This window comes from Rhipicephalus sanguineus, chromosome 1, assembly GCF_013339695.2.
Source record: "Rhipicephalus sanguineus isolate Rsan-2018 chromosome 1, BIME_Rsan_1.4, whole genome shotgun sequence".
In the NCBI taxonomy this organism is placed as follows: domain Eukaryota; kingdom Metazoa; phylum Arthropoda; class Arachnida; order Ixodida; family Ixodidae; genus Rhipicephalus; species Rhipicephalus sanguineus.
This window is the reverse complement of record NC_051176.1, coordinates 132,227,156-132,252,141: the sequence shown is the minus strand read 5'-3', so window position 1 is coordinate 132,252,141 and position 24,986 is coordinate 132,227,156. Positions and strand designations below refer to the sequence as shown.

Sequence of the window (24,986 nt, the reverse complement as noted above, 5' to 3'; positions counted from 1 at the left end):
ATAAGTCTACGATAATAAAGTTACATGGAAAAAAATAGCACATGGGGAGGAGATTGACAGCCAACCTTATAGCCATTTTGTTGATTCATGGAATCTCAAACAATTTAAAGAAAGCAGTTTCTAAGTGCGAGTATAGGCTAAATGTCCGCGTTTTCAGTGCTGCGCAGACTACACGAGATATGCTCTCTCTCGCCTCCAAAGGGATTCGCAAGCAATAGGATAAGCCACTTGTCTCACTGAGTTCGTGTCCAACACTTTCGTGACCGCGGAAGAATCGGTTGTTTTTGGGTAGTCCAGGAGATATTTTTTCCTGCTACAGAAATTAATTGATGCTAAAGTGTAGGGTTTCAAATGATAGAGGAAGAATTGGTCTTTCTAACAGTTTTAATTTAATACAAGAAATTTATTTCAAATATTATCAAAAATTATTAAACAAAGAAAAATGCATTAAAGAGAACAACAGTTCATAACATCAATGCTACTCTGCGCAGGGTAAGCATTAAAAAAACGAAATATATGTTTTGAACGCAAAGCCCTCATAGACTAATAGCGCTAATATAATCTCTGTAAGTACGAGGTTTATTTCACATACATACAAAAATATAGGCACTAGTGCCTATCATGCCAACGCGCGAAGCAGTTTCTCGACGCGGTGAGACAAAGGCTGGCTGCACATGTTTTGCAAAAAAAAAAAAAGAATTTTGCTCAACTTTCCTAGTATTGTTTGGAGTTCTGCTATTTTCTCATTTTTTTGGTTGGTGCTGGGGACCCTGAGGCGCCTTCCTGTGTATTCGTTGAAATGAACTATTTACAACTATTTTTCTCATCTTTGCGGATATCTCGGGAAGCAAAGGTTGTTGTGCGACGTGTAGCTATAGATTGTCTTTTATTGGCTCACTTTTGCTAGTCTGTGCGGTTCTTATATTCTGGACTTACATATGTGGTGTGGTTGACCTTGGCTGTATGGTGGCTCGCCGCGGTTTTATCACGTGGTATGTGTCATCACGAACGTGAAAGCCAATGACGCTCATATGACGCGTTTAAGTGTCCCGTTTCTTCAATAAACCTTAGACGCCATGGGAATAAGTGCCAGGTTTGCGTACTCAGGTCTCGTCCTCGTTTTTTTCCGCGCTTCTGTTTTTCCTTATCACAAATACGCACCTAACCGAGCGCGAGCACACGCGCACTCACCTACACATATACGCAGATAGACTATATGCTAACGTGCATGTGACGGCCCCAGTGCACACGAGCGCACACACAAACTGATAAGCAAGCACACTCGCACACACATGTGCAAGAGAAAATGCAAATAGGCGCCAATCAAAATGCGCAATGCATCGCCGTCGTGGACATGTTTCCTACAATTCCACGGCCTTCTAGACCCCCACAAAGAAAGCAGCCTTCCGTGTTGCGTAACTTGCCGTGTGGTTATCTATTTCATTGCTTGAAGAAAACTATATGCAAGAAACGTTTGTAACGCACGGATACGGAACATAGCGTCCCGATACGGAGAGGGAAGCCGTCAGACATTTCACACTAAGCTTGGTGTTTCGGAGTCATGATCAAGGACACAGAGGAGAGAGCGCACGCATATATATCCGCGCCCGCAGCCCTAATTCTATTAAGACATTCGAACGAGTGCTCAGAGTGAACAATCGCGCAGTGTACTTGCTTCTCTGGTCCCGTGTTGCGGTCTCGCTGAAAGGGCTTGAATTGAACCAAAATGAAGGTGCTACTCGTCTGCGGTCTTATTCTCGCCGGAGCCTGCTTCGCTGAGGCTGCCAGTGGCAGGGAGTTGTGTGGTAAGATGACTATTTTACCATTATTTAGACTAATGCTCGGCCTTCTTGGCTACAAGAAGTACCTGAACCATCGTGAGAGCGGGCAGAGAGAGAGGCAGACCGACAGATAGACGAAGTAAAGGATGAAAACCAGACAGCTTAGCCTGAACACCTGTCCAATTGGCTACTCTGCATTAGGAGAGCTGCAGGAAATGTGACGACTAAATAACACATTACGACAGGCGCGATAACGTTAAGCAATTAGAGCAGTTCAGAAAAGAATATCTTTTAAAATATTATCTTTCAATATGGGCCTGAATGCCCGAAGATTTCGCGTGCAGCCTTTTTTCAGCAGGTCGTAGTTCCAGTGCTACGTCTTACATTAGCAATTTCAGATGTCTCTTCAGTGTGGCGTTATTACTATTGAATGTATGTGTAGGAGAGATTGTCATGGGAAATTCGGTGACATTTGAATAGGGATTGTAAGGAATCCCTTATGTCGCGGCATAAACGCGCAAGTTTCTCTCGGCTGTTTCCAAAGAGATAAAACCTAAAACGGGTAGTTTGGTGAGTGTTCTATCAATTGCACGCTATAGGATGCGAGTTTTCAGACTCGGGTCGTGGCCTGAAAATAATGGTCATTACGTCGGGCAGGCCACATAACGCGCAGGGCAGATAAACTGCGCAACGGAATGGACGGATAGAAAACGCAGCCGAGGAGGGCAAAGGGTTAGATGGGGTGATGAGGTTAAGTATATTACAGGCATAAAATGAAATTAGCTCGCGCATGGCATGGCGAATTGGAGAAAGCACTGGCAGAGGCCTTCATCCTGCAGTTGACAGAGAATAGGCTGATGATAGTAATGATGATGGCCACGATGTTTACGCCATGTGAGTTTTCTTTCTTTAACGCCGCGCTCTTGGCGCTTTCACACAGCGAACTTCATGCGCGTGTCAGCGTAGCACATGGTCTTCCTGACAATAAATGAATGATCTTAGATTGATAAAGTTTAAAAAATATGAGGAAAGAGAGCGTACTCAAGATTGATTACGATAACTATTGAGGGACATGATAAGCCTTCAATTATTCTAACGTTTCTTGAAACGCGCACAGTCCCGATCGCACATTTTTGCGATCGCACATTTTTGGTGTTTTTCACGTTGCATTTTTGCATTTTTCGTCGTGCCAACCCGCTGCTATATATATATATATATATATATATATATATATATATATATATATATATATATATATATATATATATATATATATATATACACCAAACTACCCGTTTTAAGTTTTTCAGTGTGGCATATGTGCTGTATACTTGGTCGCCTAAATTCACCGCCACTAGAGAAGCTGGACTCCCATATTCGATAATATGTGTAGTTAAAGCTTGTTATTCTTGTTTTTTTTTCAGGGCTGAGCAACGATAAGATCAAGCAAGTTCTCAGCTGCATGGCACAACATGCTCCTCCTCAGGTATGCCACTGTGACCAACCCACCTCTTCAATGAATCATGACGAATTAATTATTTAAATAAGTATTTATTTTATTCTCACACTGGCCGTCCAGTAATTCTGTGTCTCGCTGTTGGACTGTCTAATTGGATGGCCCACAAGGAGTAGAAAAAAAAAGACTTTCCATCTCCATTGTTTCTGGTCTTAAGTTTTGTAAGATGTGGCTCTCTACGCAGGTGAAAACGAAGGCGTCGGAGATCCTGGTTGAGAAGGGAGACAGCATTGCGGAGATTATAAAGGCTAAATGCCAGACTAATGTGGATTTTGTAAGTGCAGACTTTTTGATAATACGGCTCATCGGGGATAACGTCTGTTTGTTTGCGTCCTGTATGTAGGCCTACTTACATACTTACATATGCTGGTATATTTCTTTCGCAAAATTTGCTTGATGGCGCTGCTGCCTTTGCCTAATATCTCAAAGTGAGGGATGTGTATTGGAACGCAATTCACTGGAAAGCTTACGCGCATGCAGCTAGATTGGCGGGATTTGTGTTTTTCATGTTCGCGATTTTTTGAACGATATCAAAATTTGACGCTGAGTTGGTTCTTTATCTTTTTCCTAGTTGGACTCGTAAGTTCTCACCACATTCCTAGTACATCTGTAACCTCTATGCATGGGCATGAGTAAGACGGAATAAAAATAGCCAGAGGCCGATGGATAGTGGCCTACATGTTACATCATCGGCTGCTCTCCAGTGCTTGCCGTGTCCACACCCTTGAGCATGAGTAAGCTTACTGTCCGCGAAATCCGGCTCACTCTTGCCTCCTTGCAGGGCATAAAATCTTCTTTTATGTTCGTTCTTAATTATTTTTAAATGACATATATGGGAGAGTGTAGCAGAAAGTACTCCACAAGTGTTTCACGTAAGCAATACAGAAGAATTTGTCGTGCCATGCTGGGCAACTTAAAAGAATATCTGAGTTTTTATGACAACAAATTGTGGCGTGATCTAAACACTCTCGGGCATTGTTGCTCAAACTGCGCTATTTTTTTCTCCATTGTCGTAGGGTGCACTGGTTTCTACAGTGTTCTCGGTAAGTACACGTTCCTCATTAGGCTGGCTAAATTCTTTTTCTGCTTTCTTTGTTCTTTGCTTTTTTACTCTTCATTAACGCGTCATTATTGTGGATGCATCATCGGTTGCTTGACCATCAAAAAAAAAAAGGAAAAGAAAAGAAAACTACCCTAGATGCTCTAACTGCTGTAATTTGACGCTCTCGTCTTCTTTTAATCGATGTGTAGGATGTGGGGGCTCTATAGTAGTTGTAGTAGTATACAAAATGCCGCTTTTTCCTAGCGCAAAAGAAAACAAGATCAAAACAACAACATAGAATAACGGATACTCCAGCAACATGGATTCATTTCACTGCCGAGTTCTGGGCTTTTACTCTTGACTTATTAGACGTATCACAGAGTGCAGCGTAAGATAATATGAGCAAAAAAAGAAAATAGAATCAACACACCCGCTGAAACTAAGGTCCAGTTATGAAATCGTTTCGTTAGTGAGGGATGCCTCCCATAGTCGTATTCGCAGTGTCTATCACCACTGGGTAGCAGCAATTTTATGAGCTGCATTAGAGTACCCCAGTTTTGTGTACAGGGGCACATATTATGTAAGAACATGTTGCTAAATTATAGCACTTCAGTGATTATTGTGAAGTGTATAAACGGCTTCTTCTCCAAGCTTATGAAACATCAAAAGTGAGCAAAATAATAAATTAAAAACGCTAGTAGACCTTAAAATATTGTCCGTAAAAATTTCGTTCCTGCACCTTACAAGTGGTGGAACGAATACTTGGGCAAACCGCTGAATAAAACAAGCAAGCGTTAGGGCATGCGGTCGCCAAACGCAAACTTTGGACCAAAAAGGGAGATAAATATAGTAAAGAGAGGAGGCGAGGCTGTTAGCCAGGAGCACGCCTTGTTAACGAGGAATACGGTGCTGCGGCAGAGCATAAACAAACAGTGGAAAGCGGCGTAATCACTGCAATGTATTTATTGGACATTGGATCGTCTTCGTAAATTGACTCCAAGACAGGGGGTACAAAAGGTGGTTTATAATTCTCTTTGCGAACATAGACACCGCATTAGGCACTGCCTGTCATTCCTAGTAAGGCTGAGTAAGTTCTCGTGAAGGGGCAGTCCAGGCGAGAGTGAGAGCTGCCAGCAAAGAGTATATGTTCGGGCAGTCTGGTGCACTAAGTGTCGGCAATATTTTACTCGACTGAACGAGCGCGTATACGTGACAGATGACGATGATGCATCGATGTCACGCATACAGATTGAGTGGAATTGGGACGCACTTGTACCTTCGTCCTCAGCGAAGGCATATGTATGTGTTTTTTATTTAATTGACATGATATGATGTAAGAGGTTGGCGCCTTAGGTGACGCTGGCCGCTCCTTGCCGCTTAGCATACAATGGGAGGAAGACAAATAGACGTTGTGACAAAGTATAGCAGATGTCTGACACAGCACGAGCATTCAGCACACGGACACAGTTTTGTACATGAGCCTAGAAAAATAAGTGTGCCGATGCCAGCCAACGCAAATATCTTGAATGTACTATGATACATAAAAAAACACGACCTTGGAGGTAAACACCCGGAAGGAAGAAACTTGGAAAACGTCGTGCTTACCTCATGGAATCCTGGACCATGGACGCCTCTGCGAAGCCATATTCTCGGAATGAAGATGTTTATTTTCCATCTTCTCTTATTTTGCACATTCTCTTTCTTTCTTCTATTTCAGGAACAAGTAGCGAACGGTATTAAGGCGGCTTACGCTAAATGCAAGCAGAGCTCACGATAGCCGTGGAAGTGTGAGGCGTACTGTACAGAAGGAAGCGACATTCTCCGACGGAAGCAAGACTGACTTCGTACACCAGTAGGGTGCATGAAAAAAAAAATAATAAAATTGAAAGTGGTACGAATTCATGAGTTTTTGTCGCCATCACTTATTAAATCTCGAGGCGTGGATAGCCGTCCTCGTGGCATTGTCGTAGATGGATGAGCAGGAACAAGTTTTTTTTTTAATTGTATACGGAGATACAATATTTGAACCATGCCGATGCATTGCAGTGTCCCGGTGACGTCTGGTGACGAGCGTCGGAGACGCGTCGCCTGCCTGTAAAAATACTTGCAGAGAGAGAGAGAGAGAGAGAGAGAGAGAGAGAAGCAACATCTATTAGTTCCAAAGGAAGTAAGGCCCCTCCCCCCCCCCCCCCCCCACCAGTCTGGGCCACCTGGCCCAGCACGTTCTTGATGTGCTGCACCAGAAGTGGCCACAATAGTTTTCGAAATATTCATGGAGAGGGGGTGGAGGGATAGTATACTCCTCCCAGCTGCTGGGGTGCTTGGTTTGTAGACGTTTGGATAGGATTGGTCTTTCTAAATGTGTAGTTAGCCGGGCACTCCCACAAGGTGTGCTTATTTGATGGATAGGCCCCACACCGCTTGCAAGTGCGCGAGCCTAGGTCCCTGTTAATGTAATGTGTGTTTCGTGGTGTGGGTAAAGTTGGTGTTAGTGCTCTTCGTATAAATGAGGCGTCCGCTCTCGAATGCGTGTAGGATGGTGTATTGAGTAGTGCTCGTGCTGCCCTGCGCGACTTCAGAATACGTTGCCTTTCGTGCCACTGCATCTTCCGCCCTTTTCTGGTGGTTGTAGCTGTCTTCGACAGGCCAAAGTATAGGAGGTCATGAATTTTCAACGTTAGAGAACTGGTGACATCATGAGGTCGGGGGCAACAGTGCTGTCTGTTTATGTGAACATCTTCACGCCACTTCATTTATTCATTTGAAACGCTCAAACTTTACAAACGGGGGCAGTATTTCGAGCAGGAAAACAGCGTGATACTACTACTACTACTACTACTACTACTACTACTACTACTACTACTACTACTACTACTACTACTACTACTACTACTACTACTAATAATAATAATAATAATAAATACTACTCGAAGATATTCAGGAAATTCGGGCGATGGTGCGCTGGAACTGAGTGGAAAACCCGGTAAATGGTGTTGATCGTTATGGATACTGTCAGATAAAGGCGGAATGCAAAAACACCCGTGCGGTTAGTGTTAGGTGCGCGTTAAGGAACTGCAGATGGTCGAAATTAATCCGGTGTCTGCCACCATACGGCGCGCCTCATAGTCATAACGTGATTTTGGCACGTAAAACCCCGAAAATTATTATTATTATTATTATTATTATTATTATTATTATTATTATTATTATTATTATTATTATTATTATTATTATTATTATTATTATTATTATTATTATTATTATAAAGATACTGTCCCAAAATAAAATTTTGGGGGTGCTCGTTTGTTTCAGATTGCCGTTGATTGATGTGCGTCTCTTGATTGAGCGTGCGCAAAGGAACTGTTTGTTATCATAAGAGACGCCTTTTATTCCCTTCACTTAGTTAAGGAAATCATATCACGGTGGAAGAGTATGAGAGATGTATCACCTCACTGGAGCCTACATGGAGAGAGCGCCGCAAAGACTGTAGCGATACATTCTGGCGTTTGCCAATAGATGGCAGCAGCGATTCGGGCTGCCTTTTAAATCGCGCGAATAGGAAAATAAAGCAGTAAATCAATTCGCTCGCTGCCCATTCCCTCGAAGCAAAATTCCGGGCTTCAATCCTCAGAATGAGCAGAAAATGTGCATTGCACCGTCACCATAAAGGGTGCAGGTCTTGCGAAGCGTTCTTGCTTTTTCCCGACGCAAAATACGATTGTCATCTGAAAACAGTGTAGTCGTGCTATATTGACTACAGAAAGTGTCGCACTACATTTTGTCAATTTATTTTGTTTTTGAAAGACACTGCGAGCTGGAACGCCCGTGATCATTAAAGTAAAGCACAGCATCTATCTTTTCCCTGTTTGTGAGAGACATCATAGAGTCAGGTGGCAGCCTTTTACTCGCGTCTTGTAATGTTCGTCCCGACGGTTGCTCTTTGAACATCAGCAACTGAGAGGCCAAGATGCTCACAAAAGACAAGACTGCTCCGGCTCGCATGTTGTAGATTACTCGCTACATTTCAGGTTTGTTGCGTGATATTTCTTCGCTCGCCATTGTAAGTTGCAGCCATCGATTTGAATTCAGCAATTTGAAACGCATTGTTTTTGTAGCGACATGACGCTCGTGAACAAGCTTTTAATTCGAAGATTGTACCGCACAGACTGTCGTACACAATGATAAGAAATATACGCAATCACGGTGTTGACGAAAGTTAATGAAGTAGTAAAGGTATAGTGATTGAATTCATAAATTTTAAAAAGTGCTTTGTTAGCGCACTTTACTAAAAAAAAAAAAGCCTGACATATGCCACGAACTGTGGGAATCGACTTCATGCGAAGCAGGCGGGAAGGAGCTACCTATGCCGCTTATTTTTTTTTTTTTTTGCTCTTGCTCTTTTTTTTTCTTTTTGCTTTCATGCAAGCGTTACGAAGGGGATCGACGTCTGTGGGTAAATTTTGTAATTGTGTGCGTATCATGAGCTTACCAGGCGCGTCGACTACGCTGATATGTAAAGGGTAGGTTATGGTCCGAACGTTCGGGCACAGCCGCATGTTTAATCGAAACGAAGTGCGCGCTACTGGTGCGATGATGTCCATATCATAAGTAGTGGTCGTTGGTATATTTCTCCGGCGTCGAGCAACGCTTAACTATAGCTTGCTCAGTCATAGGATCACATATGTAACTTTTATTACATCGTTACAAAAGCGGATGGCCAACACTGCAACCACAATTGGCGTTGCCCACAATTGGCGTTGCCCAATTGGCGTTGCCCACGCAAAATGTCTGGGCCCGATTCCGGCTGTAATCGTGATCTTTATTCTTTTCGTCTAGCAGGATTTTTCACTCACCGCCAAAGCCGCCGACGCCGGTGCTGAATTTTCAGCGACATGACTTCCTTGACGCTACCTCTAAGATTTACAAAGTCTATTCTCGTAGTACCTGGGTTGATATACACTGTGGATCACGTGTGGAACAATACCCCCTTACCATGGTGTGTGTTATGCGAATATGCGCCGCACGTGACTAAAGGAAAGGGTTTCGTGACGTACGCGACGAGCATGTAACGATATTTTCATGGTACGGCCTGCTAATCGTGTTCGCCGTAGACCCATGTCCTCATATGCTAATTTTTTCTTTAGGGAGACGATCACGAGAGCACTCAGACGTAGGCGGCTAGATAGATATATAGACAGATAGAAACGGTCAAACTGCCTTTGGTCCGTAAAGAAATGCTTCACATTTAAAACAGCATTCTGCATCTTTACGTGGTGCCCATAAGCCGGGTAAAATTGTACATATATACATAAATGGCCACACTTCAGATTACGTTACTTCCAAAATAATCAAAGATTTGCAAAAACACACACTAGAATGGACGGGTAATGGCACTCGCGCGCTCGCACAGAACCAGATAAAACGCTTGTAAAACGTTCTTGAAATACAGAATGCGGATTTTCCAGTTCGCAGGTGCTTAAATCCACTAGACAGGAGTGTAAGAACTTGCGTAATTTGGAACCCCCCATATGCCACTTTATCTCCACTCCTTTGAAGCAGGGATTCGGTAATACTGCTTCAATGAATGTTTAACCAGTGGAAGAGCAATGGTTTGTCTGTTACAATCCTTGCCAGTAACACTCCGGCGTACAAACGATTTCACAAAGTGCTTTCTGCTTATCCCGCTTTAGCGCCACACAACAACAACCCCTTACGAAATAACTTACGGCCTATCTGCAGAAATTCTACAGACCATGAGTCCCCGGGATGCAGAATGCGTGAAGACAAGTGACAGTCACTCCTGTCACCTCCCAGGAGGCAGTTGGTACACTCTTCCTGCAGAAACTCTGCAGAGCCTTTGTAGCCAAAGGAAGCAGCATGCCCGCAGAATGTCTGCAGAATTTCTGCAGCATTTCTGCAGAATATGTGCAGTGTTTTGTCGTGGATGGAAAAAAATAAGAGCTACCCCTTGCGTTAGCAGAGCGAGCCAAGGAACATGCAGCATCGAAGGGTAAAATACCGCACATATACACACCAACACACGTCCACAACATACACGCAACCACAGCAAAGTAAAATACCACGCCCATAGACCATTCGCTCTTTTTTTTTCTTTACTGAATGGAACATTCGCTCTTCACAATCTAACATCGACCACCGGGTGTATATAGCCATGGTAGCTTGATCTGCCATTTTGTGCCGATGGGAAAATTTTTATTCTGCAAATTTTAAAATTACGCGTTCACCGAATGCATGAAACTTTATGGTGAACGTCTCGTTAGCCTTAAAACACACAGATCTGTTAATCTACAACCGCTAAACGTGCAGCGCTTTTATAATTAGCGAATTCCAATTACCAGCTGACAGTCTGTCGAATGGGGCCTCAGGAGAGCTGCTGCCTTTGTGGAGAAATTCCACAGACCATGAGTCACCCAGGTGTGGTGTACGTGAAGACAAGTTACAGGCTTTTGTCACACCCTGTCACCTCCGAGTGGACTACTGGTTCACCCTTTCTGCAGGAAGTCTGCACAGCCTGGGAAGCTGCGGGATGCAGCATGACTGCAGCATGTCTCAGACTAGTGTGACTGGTGGGGTATTCGTGGGTATAATATATATATATATATATATATATATATATATATATATATATATATATATATATATATATATAGCCAGATACACTTTGTACAGAAGTTACACAGACAAGTCAACTCGCAGTCTGCACAATGTTTGCAGACAGTCTGCAAACAGGGTCTACAGAAAGGTGGAGTCTACAGGGAGGTGACTCGGATGACTGGCGGGTGACTCATAGGTGACGGAAAGGTCGAACAATTTTTTAAGGGACAACAACAACAACAACAACAACAACAACAATAACAACAACAGGAATACCTCGACGGTGTTTCCATTTTCTTCCATAATGCGTCACCAAATGCAACAAAAGGCATATCTTGCTGCAACGCGCCCACAGAGAAAGTGTCATTATATTTTGACAGTTGTGCTGGTCTCGTACGCCGAAAATAGTATTTATTCTTGCGAACATTTTCCTGGTCGAGTCTCGTTGTACTCGACAACACATTTACGCAAGTCTATCAGAAGCAATAATCGTGAGGACAAGGACTCATCGTGCAGCTCGTGACGTATCGAAAAAAAAAAAAGAAATGTGGTCGGCATAAGAGGAAGCGCTTTGCCGATGCTCCGAGTATCGCGGGAGTTCTTGCTAATAAGAACGAAATAAACTATATAAACCAAAGCTGCAAGATGAGCCTTAACTGCGCCAAATGTTGTGCAAGCTGTTTATGTGGAAGGAATGAGGAAAGATGAATCGGCGGATTGCGAGTGCGGACGACTTTGATTATCAGCGTACGAGACGCCGAGCGGGGCAGTCGCACAGAAGCAAGTTTCGGTTAGGCGCGTAAAGCGTTATGACAGCGAGGAAGCCTACGCTAAAAGACAACAGGGTAGCGCTGACAACTTAGTATTTACGTGGAATCGAAGACTCATTTTCAGTTTTTGATGCTCTCTGTGGAAGGGGCAGTTCCACTGCGCGCAAAGTCGGCTTTGTTTTAATCGCGTAGATCTCGCATTTCGGGATGTAAAGGGACTCAGCTCGCAATGGTGGCAGCTGAGGACATTAGAGCGTGGAAGTACGTGATGCTTCGCGTATGTATTATTGCGTTTCTTATGAAAACTAAGGGCACGAGGGGAGCAATATGTTTGGCGGTGAAAATTACGAGGGAGGACATGATATGTGGAGGGAAAGTGCAGTGTAGTACGTTCAGAACAGCGCTTTTAGGCACAGAACGGAATGGTAAGGAAAAATTACGTTGGCGCAGAGGGATATCGGAAGGCGAAATAAGGTCGGCATAAACGAGAACACGCACTTGAATGAAGAAACAAACGAGACAAACAAACCAAAAAAGATCTAACATACGCGATTTTATACGGTGGCAAAATACGAATCCAGCAAATGTAAACAGCAGGCTGTTATCATTTAAGAATGTTTAAGGCTACTGCAACGACTTTATACGACTTGTATGTGCAAATGTAATGGAATTGATTGTTTCGATGAATCAAGTCAAATGTACAGTTGCCCAAACATTGCTGTTTACATCAGTGTTTCCATCACCTGCATCGCTTTTCCGACAAGAAAAACGAAATAAAAGTAAATATTTCCCGCGAAGGTAGCAGTGAGGGTATACAGGAGAGACTATAGGAGAGGTAAGGCACAAATTACGTAATGGAAGAAGTTCGCACCTGGTAACCACATTTTCTGTCACTAATTCTTGCGTAAGAAGTGCTTTTACCCCGCGGATGGCGTAGTATGAAGCTAAGGTTGGATTTATCTCGAACAACAGCGCTTTATTATTATTATCGGCACCGGCCGGGTAGCGCGGCCAGGGAAAGTAAACGGAGGATATCTCAGTTCAGAGAAGTCGACCTTTTTTGCTGATTGCAGGGAATAAAAAGAAAAAAGAAAACAAATAATAAAAAAATAAAAAAATAAGCGCCTGGCGTTCAGCTCATCTGCAACTGCTGCAGTATTCGAACAATAGCGAAGTTCTAAGTGTGTTCGCACAAAGCGGATACATAGGTTGCGTTTCTGCGTTCTTACAACAGATGGAGCGCAAAGTATGGTATTCCATAAACAGTGGGAAAAATAAGGATATTCTGCCGTAAAGGGGCAAAGAACTGGACTGTGAATTTATGTTTTTTCTATAGTAAGATCAATTTAATGAAAGTAGAAAAGGCACTAGGCCAACATAAAAAGAAAAGGTAATTTTTTTTTGGCCGAGCGTGGTGGCACACATGTCACCTCTCCGTTATAAACCATATAAATCCATCCATCCTAACGTTTCTACAAATACTCCAATAAAGTGTGTTTCTTCATCCTTCTATAAGAATTTCCTATCGTTGTACGATTAATAATATGACTTTGGGATATATATATATATATATATATATATATATATATATATATATATATATATATATATATATATATATATATATATATATATATATATATATATATATATATATATGTTCTGATAGCAGATGTGTCAGATTGCAAGAGGAACGCAATCACGCGCAGTGCAGTCATTATCACGGTACCAAGCTTTGTCTCCGTCGATTTCAAAGGCAAACGATCACGCCTAATGTGCAGCGACGAACATCGGCAACATCGGTATAATAAGATATGCCACTGGAGCCACCGCATCGACAAAGGTATTTGTCTTCGCCTAGGCAGCAACTAGTGCTTTGGTTTTCAACATTACGTACACGTAGCTCACTGTCAGGCGAATAGCCAGGATAACAGCATTTCATCAAAGCATTTCTCTCTCTCTCTCTACTCTATGGTATCTGCGGGGGCGTGGGGGGACGAGGAGAAGAAGCTGATGGGTGCAGTATAGGATGTGGAAAGTCGAAGTGTTAAATAAAAGAAAGAAAGCTCCTTACTAGTGATGCCAAGCTTGAAAGAAGTACAGAGCTGGCGGACTTCTTCGCTTCTCTTTATTTTTCTCTTTCTTTCTTCCTCTATGTAGTTCTTTCTTTTTATTGCCTTTCTCTCTCTCTCTCTCTCTCTATTTATCGCTTCCTCTTTCTTTCCATCTCTTTCTCTCTCTACATATATATTTATCTCTCTTTCTTTGATTCTCTCTCTTTCTGTGTTACTTTATTTTTCTGTTTTTCTTCTCTTTCTCTCTATTTCTCTCTTTCTCTTTCCTTCTATGTTATGCCTTACTCTCTCCCTTCCTCCTTTCCCTCCTCCTCACCCTCTCTTCTCTTTCCCACCGCCTCGGTATTCTATACTATTCAAGGCCATGTTATGCTCTGCTAGCGTACGACCTCAAGCTTGAAGTTTGGCTTATTCAGAAATGTGTATACCGTATATACACAAAATGTATCATTCTAACGAAATGGGGCAAACGAAAACAGACAAAGCGCGCTTCTTGACGAGGCCTACATCCTGGGTCATGAAAATCTGGGATGTAGTTTGCAGCCTTTGTCAGTGGTCTTTGAGTGTTGAATCAGGCATGAGGCGCGTTGCTGCGATGATCGCTGCCTGGTTGCTGACAGAGGACGAAAAAAAAGCAACAACAAAATTAAGAAAACTTATTACATTTTGTTATACCATTCGGAAAATCACATCAAGGGTGACTCCATATTAATAATAATGTAACAAGGGAGCTTAGGTTAAGGATATTCTTCAGCATTTGTGGAATTGTGATGCCGCAATCTGCTTTTTAGGGACAGATTGTCAATCGGCAATTTTACTCGGATATGTCAAGACTATGACTAAATAACGTGCCGAATAAGCGTGCGAAATATAGAAGCGCGTGTGGCGGTTTCTCCATCACGACAGCGTCGCACCTCACAACTATTATTTTAGAGCGCAGCTCTTAGGCGCCCGTTCCTGCGGTGAGCGGCGTCGCCGTTGGCGTCGGCGGCGTAACCGATAGAGCGAACGAGGACGAAAGAGAGCGAAGGCGAAGTCTGTCGATATCACGAGCCACTGGTCTCTAACCTCGCTTTCTTCCTCCGTCCCGCGCCCTCGGTCGCAGCCCTGCATGCGAACGAGCCCCTCGGTCGGAGCTCGTGCGCATGCAGGGCTGGCGCGTGCACTGAGGCTGGCTTCTCTTGTCGTAACGGGGCGGTCGGCGTTTCGCTTGGTTTGCGACACCTGTAGTGCACAGAGTGGTGTGCGTAGCACTCGAGCGCTGGCAGTTTCTGTGGCAATATGTATTGAATGTTACATTGCTACAACTGCGGATAGCAAAAACTTCGAGCACGGTTGGCGCTGCTCCAACACGAAGCTGCGCTCAGAATTCGCATTAGGCAGCATCGTAGTCGTCGGCGATTTTTTTCTATGGCACGGAATTTCGCCTCTCAGAGATAGGCCATTGTTCCTCACACCCATTATATGCAGGGCGTCCCAGCTATTACGCAGGACGATTTAAAAGAGGAGGAACGAAGTTACGCGAAGCACACCTAGTGCATATTGTTCCCAATATACTGTAGTAGCCACTACTAATTTTTTCTTTAATGAGATTTAGTTAATTAGTAATAAGCCTTTGATAACTCGACAAGTACTCACGTAATTTTCCAAATTTCAAGCGAGATATATGTAGGCATACTCAAATGACATCTAACTGCCCTATTTTCAGCAATGTACTAATTACAGGCTCATTTATTCCGGCTGATAAACAAAGCACACGAAATACGAAAAATAACACGTGACTACGCTCCCACCCGCAAAAGGTGGGAGCTTAGTCTTGACTTGCTACCTCGCAGTGATTCTGTTTGAGGGCGCTGCTTGCTGATGCGCATTGCAGTCTAGTCACGTGTCATATTTCATATTTCGCGGGCTTTCTTTATTAGCCAAAAAAAAAAAGCGAGCACGCACTTAGTATGTTGTTGAAAATAGCGCAGTTAGACGTCATTTGAATGTGCCTACATATGTATCATCGGCATTTTAATGATTAGGTGAGTATTTGTTGAGTTAGAAACATAGTTATGACTAATTAACTAGACCTCATTAACGAAAAAAATATTAGTGGCTTGTACAGTATACTGGGAACAATATGCACTAGGTGTGCAGCGCGTAACGACGTTCCTCTTTTATTAAATCTTTCTGAGTGATATTTGGGACACCCTGTATGTCGACTGCACCGGACTCCCTCTAATTTCTTGATTTATATTTAAAGGAGAAAATTCCATTAATACAGAACATTTACTGCTGTGCACAAGGTGAACAGAACTTTGTAGATGCCGTTTAACAGTATTGAGATTGAGAAACTTCAAAATTGGCAGGAAAGGTTGGACGAACAAATGTATGGACGTGCCGCAGTTTATTTTTCAGAGAACTATGCATGCGTTTTTTCTTATAAATGGAGGTATTCGGGTTTTTTGCTTTGTTTTTAGAGGCAGTCCGCTTTCTTTTCTTCGGCTACTTCCTCTTATAGTCTAAGGATTGTCTTGTGCCAATCCTGGGCACCTGTTCATTAGGCTAGGCAAGTTTGTACAAACATGAGCCAATGAAAAGTAATAGCGAACGTTATGATCTGAGGCGGCCGACTAATCAGAAACAGCTCCTATGAACGAGGGTTTTCATAAACTGAAACAAGGTGTGTGACCGGGCTAGTTGGCATTCAAGGATTGCATAAACAGCGCGGAAGGGACACAAAAAACAAGAGACTGAGGAGTGTTGGCGCTGACTTCCAAGTAACTTTTATTACAAAGAACACGAAAAAAGAAAACGAGATATTTCACACGTGATCACACCAAAAGCATGTGCGTGATGTCAGGGGTATACAAGAACCAAGAAAACTGCAAAAAATGAAGCGGAATTATGACGAAGTAACACGTGTAGAAGAATCCAGGTTTGTCGAATTTATTTGTCGGTCGAAGGAATAGAAGGCTTGCTGATGCAGTTACCTCTTGCGACAGCTGCAGCCCCAATGATTATGCGCGTATTCTCCTGTCCGGCTAGGATTTTTGTCACTTCAAATGCTGTAGCACAGCCGCATTTCCGCAAAATCGTTCTTTGCTCTATTATTATCCACCAGCTTCAGGCTGAGCGGCTGTAGAAACGTCGTTCCGCAGCTGAGTACCTGTCCGGGTTTCGACTCCCGACAAAGGCGCCGCGTTCTACCACCTGTGCTTCGATTAGAACCTAAATCTTGCTACAGGGCCGCCTTTGCATGCGGTCGGCATGCAAAAGCGCTCCTGTAGTAAGATTTAGGTACGAGTCAGAGAAGCCTAATTGGTCAAAGTTCATTTGAACAGTGTGTCTGATGGCGTTGTGTGTTTCTTCATTGTCAGTAGCAGTCCGGAACAGCCCGTCGGAACAGTGACGAAGCTCGAAATACAGTAGAATGAGAGTGGAGCCGTTAACATTATTAGAGCCCAGCCTTACCGATTGGCAATGTTGGGCTCGACGAGAAAATATGATCACGTTTTCTCTTCTTCTCAAACACAGCCTGCAGTTTCTCGAAGGCAAATGACGACTTTCTTTACTATTAAAGAACACGCCGTGTCATCGTGCGTACAAACATGTCCTTGGACTTTATACTTCCTCTTCATGTGGTCTGCTCTCGTGCGGCCTTTCCGTAAGAAGCCCGCAATGCATACCTAAGCGCACTTTCTGCAGCTGCGAAAGGACGCATAGTGGAATGGCGAACGTGATAAATCCGGTAGATGTGGAGAGCGAGAAAAAAAAATTCAGGAAGCTATGCTATACAGCGTGTTCAAGAAATGTGTCCGAAAATCCACAAGAATAAGGAAAATGGACCATTTGCTAGCTGCCTTCGTAATTACTTTTTCTGTAGCAGCAGACATCTTAACATGACTAGAGGCACCAATCACGACGTTAATTAAATAAATAAATAATCAGCTTTTAATTAGTGGAGACAGGCGATCGGCTCAAATAGGCGAATTGAAGTCCTTCCTGCGAAGATCCCGTTGCCACTTTGAGATTTCGAAAAATTGGCATCTGGTAATTATTAGGGAGCGGTGCATTTCGACAATATTCACCGGCAAAACCGAAATTGAAGCAGAGATGAGCGCAACTAGTAGACGACCAGAATGACGTCATTGTTAACGACAACGATTACACTGGTTTATTTCGTCAGTATTCGTTAACGTATGTGCGCAATGCGTGCTATAATCGCAAGCACAGCCCGCATACCCACGAAGCGAAGTAGATCGATGGTTGATGTAACGACTCTCACTTATTTTGGATGTCTCTGAAGAGTATGGCAGTAGCACTCTTCCGCGTTTCGGTTTCGGTTTCACAGGAGAAACTAGACAGACTTCATCGCTCTGCTAAGACTACCAGCGTCCGCTTTTTGGAAATCTCAAGCGGCAGTGGGCTCTTCGAAGGAAGGGCTTACATTCTCCCATTTTCCCCCGACCGTCTGTCTCCACTAATTAATATGTTATTTATAATACTTTCTTTAGTTGCCGCCGTATTCTATGTATCTAGTCATGTTAGGGTATCTACTGCCGCAGAAAATGTAATAATGAAGGCAGCGAGTAACTATTTGATTTCCCTTATTCTTTAGGATTTTCAGGCATATTTTTTGAAATACCCTGTATAGTGCTCCTGATGTAATCGGGCGCACCTAGACATGAACCTTATGTATTGCGCATCCGCCACCCATACTGCCCGGCTAAAAGAGTGCTGCATTGCGGAACACATACTAGGGCGTCTTATGCACTTATGTCGCCGTGAAATAATACTTCGCGAGTCACATAAGACTCGGTTATCATGAATAGCCCTAATTGTTGCATGACGCAAGACCGTATTTCCTTCTTTTTACTTTGCATTCGAACGCAGTTGATGCATTACATTCGAAGAATGCGGGTATGGGGCGCATACTCCTAAAATTTTGGCAGAAGGCTGGTAGCAGGCATCATACCACGAGAACGCACACATTTATTTTCCTGTTCAGCAGGCTGCATGTTCGCGTTTAAAATAGTGGCGACCAGGCGGTCGCTTCGGCCAGGGGCGTAGCCAAGGGGGGGGGGTTGGGGGGTTCAAACCCCCCCCCGAAATTTTTCAGTTTTGCTTGTGTATATAGGCAGGCACACATACAAACGCACGCACGAACATACATAAAGTATGGTTGAACCCCCCCCCCCGAAAAAAATTTCTGGCTACGCCCCTGGCTTCGGCCTTGGCCAGAGCGGAGGGCAGACAAGGATACCCGCAGCGACGGCGGGGCCTCACCTGAGCTCATTCCGTCGCCGCCCGTCGCTGCCGCTGTAATGACCATATCTTGCCGGTGCACTCGCACGCTGAACGCCACGCTCATTCAACTCGACCAACCAGCGCGCAGTTGTGTACGGTCACGTGGCAGCCACAGACCGCGGAGGTCTAGATCTCTAAATTGGTTGGCTCTCCCCTGTATCCTTGACGTGACGAATTTAAACGGCGGGAAGCGTTTTCATCACGAGGATGCATGCACAACGATCTTTTCGGTTTCTCATGCGTTGAAAAGCTGCTTCCAATTCCAGGTATTGCCACCATTGCACTTGCTCTTACAAAGAAGTGGCTCGAAGACTCTTCTGCAAGTCAAGCGTATACTTTCCATTGACATTAGTGATCTTTCTAAACAGAACATCAGTGACTTCTGCGGAAGCACACTAGAGTTACGTATTAAAGAGAGTTGACTAAGAGGAAGACGCAGGCATGGGGGATAAATAAATAAATAAATAAATAAATAAATAAATAAATAAATAAATAAATAAATAAATAAATAAATAAATAAATCACAGCATATCCACGGAGTGAATGATGATGAGTGGGCGAAGCTGCGGAGGTTCATCGGTAAACCGTGAATCTTCCGTGAATTCTGCACAGTACATCATCACCGACGTGAGATCGGGCGCGTTTATACTAAAGGTTCGATGAGAGTTATGACGACTTGCAGCTCACTTTAATTTTACATGTACGCTGTGAATTTTCATTGTTTAGAAAAACCATTGCTTTAGAAAACATCTGGCGTCTTTTCGTTTTGCTTTTAGAAAACATCTGGCGTCTTTCGTTGGTTTATTTCATCAATCAACGGCGTTTTGAACAAAATTTTTATTGTTTAATCACGCACAGGAGAAATCTCACCAGGCACTACCTTGGAGGTAAACAATGGCTGCTAATGGGAATGAGAGACAGAAGAAGTCGGCTTTTAGCTAACACTTACACTTCTACTAACGTTTCCTACTGGAACGTGCCAATGGCTGCTAATGGGGAATGAGAGACAGAAGAATTCGGCTTTTAGTTAACGCGCACGCTGCGAATTTTTTATTGCTCAACAACGCACAGGAGAAATCTCCCACCGGCACCACCTTGGAGGTCAAGATCTGGTACTAGCGTTAAGACTGGTTACGCACTACGACGGGGACGAACGGGTGCCGCTTTAAGGAGCTTCGCCCCTAATAAATAAATAAATAAATAAATAAATAAATAAATAAATAAATAAATAAATAAATAGAAACGCGAGTGTCTTTTAAAGCAACTGCACATCAGCATTATTTGGTTAACCTGGCAAAACTGGTGTTTGAAATCGGCAGGAACTTTCTGCGTCGCCCAATGGCTGCAAACAAATTGTGCCTACAGAGCTCCGTGTTTTGCGATCTAGAAACTGTTTCACCAACTAGTGCCAACTAATGTGTACGTTTATTTCGTTTTTTCTAATTGTAAGCTGGATATGTTCATGCATGAAATTTATGTGTGGCGAACGGGATGGTCGCACAATGCTTTACACGACTGCCCTCTATTCTTACTGTTTATTAATTTAGGACATACTGCGATAAAGTACACTAGGATGGTGGGGTTACCTAATACTGCATTAAAACAGCATTCATATTTTAACATTTTTGTATTTAATGATCTGAACATAAGTTACTGAACATTTTCGGTGAGAATAAATGATTGCACAACGGTGCAGGCAGATACATTGATAAAATGAAAAATCATTATCTACACAGACAGCACTTTTACATATGAAATCGATGAGGCCCGTGTACTTAGATTTAGGTGCACGTTAAAGAACCCCAGCTGATCGAAATTTCCGGAGCCCTCCACTACGGCGTCTCTCGTAATCATATCGTGGTTTTGGGACGTTAAACCCCAGATATTATTATTATTATTACATATGAAATGGACAGTTGCTAGATGGAACATTGCAAAAATAAAAATGTAATGCATATTGTAAGCAAAGCACAAAAACTTGAGGACGCTATAGCTTAGCCTTGAAGAGTAGAACGCGATAACGTGATCTGGCCCAGTTCGCATCGTGCTCTCATTCGCTTGCCACGCTTTGCCTCTCAGTGGATACTTCAACCATGCCGCGAGAAAAAGGAAGGTCTGTGCGCGTCACACTGTCCTCTTGAAACTCTCCTAGAATGCCTGCCTATTGCAAGTGCCGTTTCGAAGTGCCCACTATGCCACAGTGCGCCATATTGCGAATCAGCCCACTACGCGTACGAATATGAGAAGCTGCACACTTCGCTGTCGCTGTTGATGATGGTAATTACTTTTGCCTAAGCCCTTTGTAACGGGTGGGCCTTTAAACCACCCACTCATTGAGCAATTCAGATGGTGTGATGCCTAGTGCAATTCTACCTTTCTGCCACGCAGCTTAACGTAGGTTAACAAGACTCCTCGTACTACATGTCGCCTGTGTGGTTTCTTTTTTTTTTTCCGAAGCTGCTTGAAGCACAGGCGTGGTTCTGTGGTAGCGCTCACGCAGAAGGCCTGGGTTCGATTCCCACACATACCGCAGATTTCAATGATTTATTTATTTGCATCTATCTCGATTTTTCGCACTCGGACAACGCCAATTTTTCGCTCGCAACCAACGACGCCAACACCAACGCATACGCCGACACCGGAATTTCTGCGACACGGGCTCTTTAACGCTGTCACGTTAATTAATGACACGTAAAAGGGAGACTATTTACGCATTACCAAAAGCACAATGAATTATAAAAGGCGAACTCATCAGTTATACACACCAATTTTACGACAACAAAGTGCAATTTCGAGAAAGAACGCCATAAAAAAGAGTACATGGTGTGCAATACAAGCTGAGTAGCACATAACTTCACACCAAAGAGTGACTCAGCTGCACGCTCTAAAGCAGTGGCAAAATCATATACGAAGATATGCGAAGTAAGGCATTTCGTGCTTCGACGTGCCTGAAAAAAAAAAGAAAAAAAGAAACTGCCTATTGCAAGCACGCTCACTCACAGGCTCTGGCAGTGCCCCGCGAATGTGGGGACGGATTTATGTGGCGAGGACTCGTGGCGGCGGAGTTTTCTTTTGTTTATTTTCAACATGTTACACGTTAAAGCATGGTACGGCTAAAGGCATATTAACTGCCTGACAATGGCCCTACCACCCAAGCACTGTTCAACAGGGTTTTGAACATATCAAGAAATTATACAATAGAAACCGGAAGCACTGAAAGAGAAAACATGACATAGTACTATCAGCAGCAGTTGAAGACACACACAAAATAATGTAATCAAAAATTCTTTTTTCTTTTTGATACAAAGGTTTGATAAAAAGTCTTGCTCATACTATGAAGGCACATAGGACAACAAAAAATGATTTAACAACACGCTTAAACACAGATGTTGGCATGGCTTCATTCACATTATTTAGAACTTGCGGATGTTGATTTAGAAAAGTAGGTATGAGGTATTTATGTTGGTTAGTTCCGTATTTGGTTCTACAAAGCGGAAGTTCAAAGTGGCTATACCTTAGACTATATTGCTCGCGTGCAGTTAGGTACATGTGTGAAAAAGTTGATTTATTTTTTCGTATTTCTCTCTGTATGTATGTGGCAAGTCTGAGGTTATATAGATGATGAACTTTTAATATCTCATTTTTTGAGAAGAATGGTGCTGTGTGGTCAAACCATCCAAGATTTTCTATGCGTCGGACAGCTTGCTTTTGAAGGACTGTCAGCCTACATAAGTTTGTTTTGCTTGTAGTGTCCCAGATTAGGAGGCAGTAATATAGTTGAGGATGTATCATCAAATAATACAGCTGACGTTTCAGCCAAGCCGGAACGAGGTACCGGATTAAAAAAAAAGCACTCGATTAGACCTAGAAATACTAGTTTGTAATTTGTTTACATGATGAGTCCATGCAGTTCAAATTTTGTTCGAAGAATACTCCCAGAAATTTAAATACCGATACCCGCTCAATAGCACAAGCATCAAAACAAAGATAAATATGAGTGTCATCAGGTTTGTTCCTAGGTTTGAAAATGATGTATTTAGCTTTTGACACATTTGGCTGAAGTTGGTTGATAGACAACCAAATCAGCAGTTCCTGCACCCAATGATTTGCCGCTGTTTCCAAGTCAGCCAATTTATTACCAGAGAAAAATAAACTGGTATCGTCGGGGTAGAGGACCATTTTAGGTGTAAGCGGTATATTCACGATATCGTTATTATAAATGATAAAAAATAGGGGACCAAAATGGACCCCTGGGGTACGCCGCACTTTATTCCTTTCAACTCTGAGCATACGCTGTTATGGCTTACAAATTGAAATCTGTCTGAAGAATAACTATTAATAAGGCTTAATGTAACGTCTCTAATTCCATATAAAGGTAGATTTTGAAACAAAATGTGATGCTTTATAGAATCAAAAGCTTTTTTGAAGTCAAGGAAAACTCCGACAGTGTATAACTTATTTTCGAAATTATCCAGTATTTCTTCTTTACCAGTTAGCAGTGCCTCTTCTGTGAACTTATTCTTGCGAAAACCATATTGATGGTCGACAAGCGCCTGCTTTTGATCCGAAAATTGGGTTAACCTGATCTTTAAAATTAGTTCTAATACTTTTGAAAAAAGAGGTAGCACAGATATCGGCCTGTAGTTATTTAGGTCATTGAAGTATCCACCTTTGTGCAAAATTACTGCTCTGGCTATTTTCATATTACCAGGAAAAATCTCGGTAACCAGCGCGCTATTGCATATATGACAAAGAGGGGCACATACTACATCAGCAACATGAGTGATCGGTCTTGCTTTGATCTCATCAAATCCGGCTGCGCTGTATGGCTTCAGAAACTTGGTTAAATTAAAGATTTCATGTTCAGTGCACGGCGAAAGAAATGTGGAGTTGGTACTGTCAGATAATATATATCCACAAAGATCCTTTGTAGAATTGCTTGTACGAGTGTTATAATTTGTTTACTAGTAAAGTATTAGTATATTCCACACTATCAAAGATGAATGTGCTAGGGATCACACTGTTTGAGTTGCCTTTGAGCCTCCGGATTGCAGCCCATATTTTTTGGGGTCGCCTGATATCGATTCAAACATATTTTTGTAGTACTCAGTGCGAGCTTTTCGAAGATCCGAGTTGAGCTTGTTCCTCAGATTTTTATATTCCCGGAGTATCGTTTCATCTTTTACGCGAATGAAAGTATCGAATAACCTATCCCCCATTCGAATTCTGTGGTATAACTCACGGGTAACCCATGGTTTTCTAGATTTTCATACTAAAGGTAGTAAAACGGCAGTGTCATACAAATGTTTGACTTTGTGCAAAAATAAATTGTAGGATAAATTCGGATCTGTCTCATTATATACATCTGTCCAATCTATATTCTCGACCATGAGCCGAAAAGCATCCAATGCCTCACTATTAAAATTTCTTCTCAAAAAAGGGACATCGTGTGCACGACATTGTTTTTTTGGGGGGCGTGGTACGAAAACAAAGATTTGCAGATGATCACTAATGTCAAAAGTAAGGATTCCTGAAAACACATCTGCGATATCATAATTTGTTATACACAGATCAATTAAGCTTTCTGTGTTTGCCGTTTTTCTGGTGGCCGAATTAATAGTGCTAGCACAATGAAATGACTCTATGACATCGATAAAACGTTGCGTTTGAGAATTGGCTGCTAATACATTTATACTAAAATCACCAATCAGAACAACCGACAGACCTATCATGGTAGCATATTGAAGAACCTTGCTCACAAACAAATTAAATTCATGAAAATCACCAGACACCACACAGCCCGGCCCTGGGTCTGCAACTACTGGCTGTCCGGAGGGCCCGGGCCATCGCGGAGGGTCTTCACCTTCCGGTGCCGACCTTTGTGGAGCCGCC

At 42.8% G+C, this 24,986-nt stretch overlaps 1 protein-coding gene across 1 annotated transcript; it reads left to right on the top strand.

The window, feature by feature from the left end:
• The first annotated feature begins 1,632 nt into the window (after positions 1 to 1,632).
• On the top strand, positions 1,633 to 6,231 carry LOC119386887 (uncharacterized). Its single transcript, XM_037654165.2, has 5 exons — positions 1,633 to 1,805; positions 3,206 to 3,267; positions 3,482 to 3,571; positions 4,314 to 4,340; positions 6,057 to 6,231. The coding sequence occupies exons 1-5, from the start codon at positions 1,727 to 1,729 to the stop codon at positions 6,114 to 6,116; spliced, it is 318 nt and encodes a 105-aa protein (XP_037510093.1). The 5' UTR covers positions 1,633 to 1,726; the 3' UTR covers positions 6,117 to 6,231.
• The last annotated feature ends 18,755 nt before the right edge of the window (positions 6,232 to 24,986 follow it).